Raw genomic sequence first — 10,651 nt, forward strand, 5'->3', positions numbered from 1 at the left:
AGCTCCTCCAGTTAGTTAGAAGTGAAGAAGCCTCTTGGATTAGAGGAGAAACGTCTTCAACAAACTGAAACAGGTCCAGTTGACCACGATACAGAACTTAGGATTTAATGACGTTGTGACTTTATCGTAACACTTCATCTTACAGGTCTGTAAATTTCATGTTAAGTAGGTGGAAACTATCAAACGACATATTTGAAAATTCTTTAAATACAGTGATGTACTCTGTAGTCCTAAACCCAGAAATCAGTTAGCATGTTAGCACTTCCGGTTCCCTCGTCTCAAAGTCTGTGAGTTTGTTGATGTGTTTTCAGTTAAATGTGTGAAATAAGGTGTGTTACAGGCTGAACACATAAAATCCTTCATTAAATGTCCACAGTTTAATTATAAAGCTCTTCATGTGTTAAAAACGGTTAGCGGTTGCTAACAAGTGTCTGAATGAGACTACAGAGGTTGTCGGGGACATTAAACGTCCTCACAGCGAACACGGAGACTCATCTGCTCACTAGTCCGTCTTTACAGGCCACTTTAGTTACACACTGTTCTGACTCTGACTTTACAACTCGTACATTGATCAGTTTATAGAAAACCTGGAGAGTAATTGTGCAGTAAGACGCTCAGTGGTGGAGACGTTTAAGTCATGTGACCGTGATGTCGTCTGTTTGTAGCCTAGCATTAGCTTGCTACACATTTAATTTTCACTTCAAACATCACAGAGTGGAGTTCATCTGTGGAGATTATCTGGATCCAGACCTACTGCAATATATATATATATATGTGTGTGTGTGTGTGTGTGTGTGTGTGTGTCTGTAGTCATCACATGACACCATGTTGATGTGTGTGTGTGTGTGTGTGTGTGTGTGTGTGTGTGTGTGTGTGGATTTGAACCCTCGACCTCTCTGTAATATCCAATCTGCTGCTGACCTTTCAGTATCGGCGCTCTTCACTCGTGACCTTTCTGTTTATCAGAAGATAATGAGATGGTGGCGGCGGCAGTGCCCCTGATTGGGTGCGAGGGAAACCCTGGGCGTAGTAGGTTGGATGGGGGAGGCGGGGAGCTGGGTGAGGATGGGGGGAGTCTAGAAGTGTCTGCTGGGTCTATATTAGCTCCGGTGAATCACGGCGAGCCTGGCATACCGGGTGTCCCCTTTCACACCATATAAGTCCACCCCCCCCTCCTTTTCCCTTCACCCCCCTGCCCTGCCTCACCCTGCCTCACCCCGCCTCACCCCTCCACCCCCCACAATGCACCAGTGCTATCTCCGGCTATTCTTAGGCTGTCACTTCAGCTCCTGTGAGCAGGCGAGTCCTCTTCTTTCCCCTCTCTCAGCTTCTTTTGGGTTCGTTTCTCGACACGTTCTTCAGTTTCCTGTCAGGTTAGTTTCTTCTTCACCTGTTTCAATCTTCGTCTCTGTGTCCTTTCAGAGGCTACTCGCCGCCGGCCCTCCCTCCATCCCTCCAGCAGCTGTGGGCTTTAACATTGGTTTAATCGCCGTCGTCCTTTTGGGAAGATCTTTGAGTTGAAGTTTGAAGAATGAGCGCCTACACCGTGTCGCTGCCTGGCCCCGGCCCCTGGGGCTTCAGGCTGCAGGGCGGGAAGGACTTCAACATGCCGCTGACCATCTCCAGGGTGAGAAACCGCTCAAATACTCATTATATGACTGTGGACCTAGTCTGTAGCTGCTGCACATAAAGCTTTTCATTTCATTTTAATTGAATTAATCCAAGTGTCTTTGGAGGATACACCGTCACGTCTCCGACCCCCTGAACTGTTTTTATATGTTCCAAAGTCCAGTCAAGTGGTTTCCGTCTCTAACTGAGACTTTAAAGTCTTATTGTCTTAAAAACAAGCGAAGTGACCCGAACCTGCTGCAGCCACAGTATCTCAACATGTTTCTAATAAACGAGGCGTGGCGTCCTGGTGGCCAAAGGGTTTAAGTAGCTGATCATGTAATCTCAGCGTCCTCGCTGGGCCCTGACAGCTTCCTGTGTCGACTGTCACAATAAAATACACTCAGAAAACTGTAAAGAAAGAAAAACGCACCACCTTTCAGAACATGTGATAACTCAGACCAGGGAATGCATCAGAACATTTAAATAAGATACAAAGGAAAATAAAATCAATTAACTCAGACTCAGACAGGCTGCTGCACCAGAACCATGATTCTGAAGATTCTGAAGATTCTGATGATTCTGAAGATTCTGATGATTCTGAAGATTCTGATTTGTTCACTTGTTTTAAGAAAATGATGATTTCATGGACTGAACTGATGGTTTCATTGATTGATTGCAGTCTTGATTGTTTTGATTCGTCTGAAAATCAAAATCGGCAGAAACATAGATTTATGTATCATTTGAATGAATTGAGTGGAGACAAACCTGCTGTGTGTCCACAGAGAGGACATTTAACTTATCAAGAGACAATACATGCAAACTGTGGAAAACTGTGGAAAACTGTGGTCGAGTCCTTTAAAGCTGCTCTGGAACATGAAACCGGTTTATTTCCTGCCGTTTGTTTCCTGTTGATCGTCGAGTCTTTCTTGTTCTGATCATGAACTGATGTGTGGATGATTCAGAGACATGTGGAGCCCGTCAGGAAAAGATCTGTGGCCCCCGGCGGCCCTGGCAGCCCCGGCGGCCCCGGCGGCCCCGGCGGCCCCGCGGGGGCGTGACGGCTGCCAGGACTTGTCAGAGAGGTCGAAAGTAGAGCCAGAGGCCTAAAACTGGAGCTGGTGTTGGTTTCACGGCCTCCAGTCTGTGAACAGAGCAGAGACAGAACGTCTCTCACAGGACAGGTTTGTCCTCCTGCTGCTCAGATGAACCAGGATGTATTTCTGTTTGATTTCTCAGTGAATTCTGGTGGCAGCTGTCTGGATTTGTGACGTGTTGATTGAAAAGAAGCTTGTTGATGAAGTTTTAATGAAGCAGGTGGAAGAGGTTCATGTAGCGCTGCAGGTCAACAGGATGTGATGCAGAAGGTTTGTTTTGAGACGTCAGCTACACTGAGGACGCTGGGAACATGTCCTCACCACTGGTTAAACGCATCAGTAGTTTAAAATGTGTCTAAAAAAATCTTCCATCTTCATTTCTGTTATTTGAACATTTGAGACTAAAAAGAACCAAATTCTGAAATGTGACTGCAGGAGAGACGATCTGTGGACTCATCACGTCTCTGAGTCCAAGTCCACGTCTTCCATGTCTTCCGTCCACGTGAGGTGTCCCATCCACGTGAAGTGTGAACACTGAACCAAATTTATTGAGAAAATATGATTTATTCTTCAGTCTTGTATTAATTTGACCGTCTGATGGTCCAGTTTTCAGGATGAACCCACGTTGTGTCCTGGATCAGTGCTGGTGTTTCTGGTTTCTGGCTTCGTTTGTCTTTTCAAACACGAGTTTGATGCTCGTTGTTTTGAGCCTTCTGACCGTCGAGGGTCGAGGTTACACCGTCAGTTACGCTTTACGTAGCCGAGTTCATTCGCTCAAGACAGATTCACATTTTGACTTTGTTAATTTTGGGTCGATGTGAATTATTCATCAGAGAAGTTCTTACACAAGCTGCCTTGATCACCATGGCAACACAAAGATTGTTTTGACACAACCTTTTTATTTACAGTAAGTGTGTCTGTGACCTCTGACCTCTGACCACGAGCTGTGAAGACGTCCTGCCGGTTCTCTGTGTCTCGTGTTCTCGTCTCTTTGTCGTCTGTGGTCAGTCTCGCCGACTCCGTCCGTCAGTGACGGAGGACAGAGACGATCTGAGAGGACGGAAATATGTTGGAAGGTTTGAGGAGCGTCGATTTTCATTCCTGGCGCAGAACTCCACTGAGAATCTTCATGTTTTTAAGTTTCCTTCAGTATCAAAGTGATCCAGTGACGGTGTCTGTTCATGCACCGGCTCGCTGCTAACAGGAAGTGCTAACAGCTGATTCAGCTCAGATCAGTTGGAGACAAGCTGATTCAGTTTAAACAAAAATAGGTTTAAAACAAAGAGAGCTCAGCCACCCTGCCTGTAAACTTATTAACTAAACTCTAATAACACAGAATACTGAATCTGCAAAGTAACTAAAGCTTCTAAATCAATGTAATGGAGTAAAAAATGTAGAAGAATAAAGTAGCATTAAATGGAAATACTCAAGTAAAGTTACTTCAATAAATATATTTGGTACTTTTACACCCTGCCTACTACTAATCTACCACTGTAACTACTACTGATACTGTAACTACAGTTACTGATACTGTATCTACTACTGATACTGTAACTTAGTTACTGATACTGTAACTATAGTTACTGATACTGTAACTTAGTTACTGATACAAGAAGACGAGTGCAGTATTGATCTTTGACGAGGAGAGAATCAATCAGGATGACAGCTCTTCTTTCTGTCTTCAGCTGTTTGACTTTTGGCTGAACGTCACACTGAACCGACACCTCCAGCAGCTGCTCACACACACACACACACACACACACACACACACACACACACACACACACACACACACACACTCAGCAGCTGACGAGGAGCTTCCCTCCGTCTCTCTGTGGTTAATAGTATTCCATGACATCATCGCTCGGCCGTGTTGGGAGACAAACAGCTGTTTACAGTAGACGAAGTTGATCATCAGGCGTCATGACGGACAGACTCACAGAGTCCGAGGACGACAGGCCGTCACTGGTGCTGGCGCCGACCCAAACACTCCCTCCACTGCTGCTCACATCCTTTACTTCAGTAATAGTACATTTAAGTACTTAAGTAAGAAGTACTGTACTTGAATATTTACATTTTGTGCTACGTTTATTTTTCACCTTTAGTTACTTTGCAGGTTTAATTTCACAAAACAAATTACAATCAACAGATAAATGATGTATGTATGTATTAAATATATATAAATAAGGGAAACATTTAACCAGATTAACCGCTAACAGCTGCTAACAGTTGCTGCAGTTAGCTCAGTTAGCCATTCAGTTAGCTGTGGTTTTATTAGCTGTTAGCATGCTAACTCCAGTAGATATCTTTGCAACACAGTATTTCAACAAATCTTAACGTTACATCAACAATTTTAGCATTCTGTCAATAATTTAAATAAATGTTTGTTTTTGAGAAGAAACTCACCAGCTGCTCCGCAGATGACCAAAGACAGCTGTGACGTTAAAGTGATGAACACCTGTGCATCGCAAATATAATATTAATTATTTTGAATAATGAGTACTAATACCAATACTTTTTACTTTTATTTAAAGGAACAGTTCACTCAACAGTAAATCCAGTCATCATTTCCTCTGAAGGAGAAACAACTGAAGTAGCTGGAGACGGAAAAACAACAACAAACTCTGCAGAATGATCTCTGAGCACTTCCTGTTTTCAGTGTACCTGTGGATCTACAGACAAATATCAGCTGATCACTTTGATACTGAAGAAAACTTAAAAACATGATGTTTCTCATGTAAATATGTATATATTTATATATATATATACATATATATATATATATATATATATATATATATATATATATATATATATATATATATATATATATATATATATATATAAAATGGCTCCATACAGCTCGTCCGGTATAATCTAAGTCTCCAGAACTAAGACGATATTTACTCCTTCGACGTGCGGTCGAGCTCGTGCACGCTAACACTGTTAGCTAACACTGTTAGCTCATCAGCTCCAGTGAAGACTTCATGTTAATAAAGGGTTAAATGTGGTCTTCTCGGATCAGTGTGATCTCTTCTCTCCTGCAGACTGTGATCACAGCAGACGAGCTGTATGGAGATATCTGATGTTTTAAATCAAGTCTCCAGCTGCCTTAGGTGTTTAGCAAAATGCTGCAACTCTGTTTTACTGTGAAGCTCCAGAAAAGAGATTATTAATAGTAAAATATGTTATTATTTAGTATTAATATTTCTACAAGACCTGAATACTTCCTCCACCTCAGCTTGAAAGGAATGACTATAAATGGCGTGTCTTGATAATTCTGATGTGATGTGAGAGACAGTTGGGTTAAGACTGAAATAATGTCTGAGTGATGCAGTTATATTATAATTATAACAGTTTAATGAGATTAATATTGTTAAAACACTTCCTGCCTCTGGCTGCAGATGTACTGTGTTTCACCCTGACATCAGTGGAGAAGTGCTCTCAGTCTGAATGTAGATCTGCTGCCGGTCGCTGCTCGTCTGCATGAAAATAAATCCCTTTAAATAAAAACACTTTTATTTAAATCAGCCAGAAATAATTTGTCCTGTCGCCCTGAAAAGAAAATCCTGTTTGACACATTCACACACATGAATCTGCTGCAGGCATTCAGAATGTTAAAGCCCAGTGACGGGAGTAAACACAAGCCCACACACACACACACACACACACACACACACACACACACACACACACACAGAAACCCTGAGCTTTGTTGTAAAATCTCTGCTCGCTCCGTGTGGTGATAATCTGACAGCAGCGCTCTGGATGGATTATCTGATGCCTCTGATGGCTTTTATGAGCGTGCCAGAGAGTGTGTGGCTGAGCGAGCGGCGGCGGGCGCTTCCCATCATGCCTCTGGGCTCTGCGGTTCATTGTTTGCTCAGGTTCAGAGCAGCAGGTTAGAGATGTGGGATCATCAATCTGCTGCATTACATTTTTATTTATTAGTTCATATATTTTCTTTCCGATCAGCTGATGAATCTTGTTTTGTTCTTCAGAATAACGTCGGTGCTATTTCATATTTTCTTCATGTCGACACATAAAGCAGAGTGACATTTGTCTGCAGAGCCTCGTGAAGCTGCAGGCATCATGGAAATGTCACGAGAGTTTGAGCAGCAGGCGGACGAGGACAGAAACAGCTTCTGTGTGGAGGACAGACACTGTCCAAACCAAAAAGACATAAAGACATAAATAGAGACATAAAAACATTAAATGCACTAAAAATAATACTAAAAATAAATGTTGGCAAAATTGTGACATAAAGTGATGTTTCTGTATTTATTAACCCTTATTTATTTACTTACCTATGTATTTATTGTTATTATTTTCTGTTGAGCTGGATGAGATGACCGATCGATCGATGAGTCCAGTGTCGATCAATGATGTCGATCAGCCAATAGGCCAAAAGTTAACCCATGACACACTTTGATTGACAGCCCCCTCATTTGCATAGTGAAGCAGAAAAGCAAAAAGAAATGAAAAAAAGCAAATCCATCAGTTAAGATAAATGAATAACTAAATAAATAAAAAAATGCGATATAAGTGAAAATAAAATGGTAAAGTTAATAAATAGTGGAATTAATCCAAAGATAAATCAAAACAGAAGCAAACTGAAACAGAAACATCAATTTATGTCACATAATATAACAATAATATTATTTCATGACTACAGTTATTTTTAATATTTTTTTTGGTCAGTGTAGTGGGACATCTATCTATTTATCAAATCTTTTTTTTTATGTATTTATTTTCGATTTGGACAATTCAGGTCGTCCACAGAGACACAAAGACAATCAGGGCTGAAGAATAAACAGTCAGAGACAGATTGAGGTTTGACTTTTAATCCTTGATGTGCAGAAAAACAAGATGGACAACATGAGACGTGATGAGACTTGATGAAACTTGATGAAACATGACAAGACAAAATCAGACGTGATGAGACGTGACAAGACATGATGAGACTTGATTAGACGTGATGAGATGTGTTGAGACGTGATGAGACAAGATGAGACTTGATGAGATGTGATGAGACGTGATGAGACTTGATGAGACGTGATGAGACAAGATGAGACTTGAGACGTTATGAGACGTTATGAGACTTGAGACATTATGAGACGTGATGAGACATGATGAGACGTTATGAGACTTGAGACATGAGACTTGAGACTTGATGAGACTTGATGAGACTTGATGAGACGTGACAAGACGTGATGAGACATGATGAGACTTGATGAGACGTGACAAGATGTGATGAGACATGATGAGACTTGATGATATGTGATGAGACAAGCTGAGACAAGATGAGACTTGAGACGTTATGAGACGTTATGAGACTTGAGACATTATGAGACGTGATGAGACTTGATGAGACGTGATGAGACAAGATGAGACTTGAGACGTTATGAGACTTGAGACATGAGACTTGAGACTTGATGAGACTTGATGAGACGTGATGAGACTTGATGAGACGTGACAAGACGTGATGAGACATGATGAGACTTGATGAGATGTGTTGAGACATGATGAGACAAGATGAGACTTGAGACGTTATGAGACGTTATGAGACTTGAGACATTATGAGACGTGATGAGACGTGATGAGACTTGATGAAACGTGATGAGACAAGATGAGACTTGATGAGACGTTATGAGACTTGAGACATGAGACTTGATGAGACTTGATGAGACGTGATGAGACTTGATGAGATGTGTTGAGACGTGATGAGACAAGATGAGACAAGATGAGACTTGATGAGACCTGATGAGGCTTGATGAGACGTGATGAGACAAGATGAGACTTGATGAGACGTTATGAGACTTGAGACATTATGAGACGTTATGAGACTTGAGACATGAGACTTGAGACATGATGAGACTTGATTAGACGTGATGAGACAAGATGAGACTTGATGAGATGTGATGAGACGTGATGAGACTTGATGAGACGTGATGAGACAAGATGAGACTTGAGACGTTATGAGACGTTATGAGACTTGAGACATTATGAGACGTGATGAGACATGATGAGACGTTATGAGACTTGAGACATGAGACTTGAGACTTGATGAGACTTGATGAGACTTGATGAGACGTGACAAGACGTGATGAGACATGATGAGACTTGATGAGACGTGACAAGATGTGATGAGACATGATGAGACTTGATGAGATGTGATGAGACAAGCTGAGACAAGATGAGACTTGAGACGTTATGAGACGTTATGAGACTTGAGACATTATGAGACGTGATGAGACATGATGAGACGTTATGAGACTTGAGACATGAGACTTGAGACTTGATGAGACTTGATGAGACTTGATGAGACGTTATGAGACGTGATGAGACGTTATGAGACGTTATGAGACTTGATGAGACGTGATGAGACTTGATGAGACTTGATGAGACGTTATGAGACTTGATGAGACTTGATGAGACGTTATGAGACGTGATGAGACGTTATGAGACGTTATGAGACTTGATGAGACGTGATGAGACTTGATGAGACGCTATGAGACGCTATGAGACTTGATGAGACTTGATGAGACGTTATGAGACTTGATGAGACGTTATGAGACGTTATGAGACTTGATGAGACGTGATGAGACTTGATGAGACGCTATGAGACGCTATGAGACTTGAGCATCCGTGCTGAATTTTAAATGTAATTTCTGTTTCAAGCTGCATTTCTGTGTCTTTGTTTGATGAATCATTAAATACATGATGAAATAATTCATGTTTGTGCAGATGTGAAGGACGTAAACGTGAATTCATCAGTTTACATTGTCAATAAGCAGCTTGTTTCCACTCAGATGAAGCAGCCTGCAGATATTTGATGTTGGATGTTTCGACTCATTTCTTCTGCTGTGATGCACCAACCTCAGTAAACAGCTGACCTACATCTGACTGTGGCTCTACTGAAGTTTTAGGGTCTGAGTGAAAGCCGAGCTCTCAGTAACTGGACTCCTGCTGTAACACATGGTGCTGACTCAGCTCTCACTGAGCTCCTGATCCGACCGCCTCCTGTTACAGCTGCACAGGGAAGCCCTGACGAACCACACCGGACCCACAGAGGTCTGTGATACACGACCCGTCTGGACTTCAGTAGATATCAGCGGGTAGATTATATCATATCTCTATATCAGTTAGAGAAAGAAAGACAGATATCTGCAGGTGTGGACGGAGTACTGAACAGGCCCGCCAGGTAAAAGACCACGGGCCGCTGCTGGACCAGAGCTGCTGTGAGAAGTGACTGTTAATATGTCCTGTGGGGAGGTCGACAGACAACACACAATACAACAACAGACAGACACAAAACAACTACAACAAGACATGAAGTGACTACAAACAAACACGTAACAACTACAAACAGACATGTAACAACTACTCAAAGACATGAAACACTACAAAAAACATGAAACTACAAAAAGACACAAAGTAACTACAAGAAGACATGAAACAAAGAGACAAAACAACTACAAAAAGACAAAACTACAAAACAATACAAAACCACTACAAACAGACATGTAACAACTACCAAGAGACGTGACAGACGTGAATGAACATAATCAATTAAAAACATTAACGACAGTTGTGTCATTACAGCAGCCTCACGCACACACACACACACACACACACACACACACACACACACACAACAGTGTGGAGGAAGCTGCAGGGTGGCAGAGAGCTGCTGAGGCTGCTGACAGGCAGGAGGCTGTTTTTAGCTTCTGAAGGTCACACACACACACACACACACACACACACACACAGGTCTTATCAGTCTTCTGTTACAGACTGTCAGTGTGTGTGCGTGTGTGTGATGAAGTCCAGACTCAGTTTTAACTGTAGAGATGAAAACAGGTTGGAGACAAACGTTTATTAAAGTCGGTCCTGTGGAGAACAAAGACATTCAGTCAGTGTTACTGACGGCTCCCATGTTTCTG

General features: G+C 42.0%; 1 protein-coding gene across 1 annotated transcript in view; it reads left to right on the forward strand.

Moving 5' to 3' along the window:
• The first annotated feature begins 1,531 nt into the window (after positions 1-1,531).
• Positions 1,532-10,651, forward strand: part of LOC141009855 (LIM domain-binding protein 3-like) — a 39,161-nt gene continuing 30,041 nt past the window's right edge. Inside the window, 1 exon segment of the mRNA XM_073482582.1 lies at positions 1,532-1,627. Coding sequence (XP_073338683.1) covers positions 1,532-1,627 — 96 coding nt within the window.

Source organism: Pagrus major, chromosome 15 (genome assembly GCF_040436345.1).
Source record: "Pagrus major chromosome 15, Pma_NU_1.0".
NCBI lineage: Eukaryota > Metazoa > Chordata > Actinopteri > Spariformes > Sparidae > Pagrus > Pagrus major.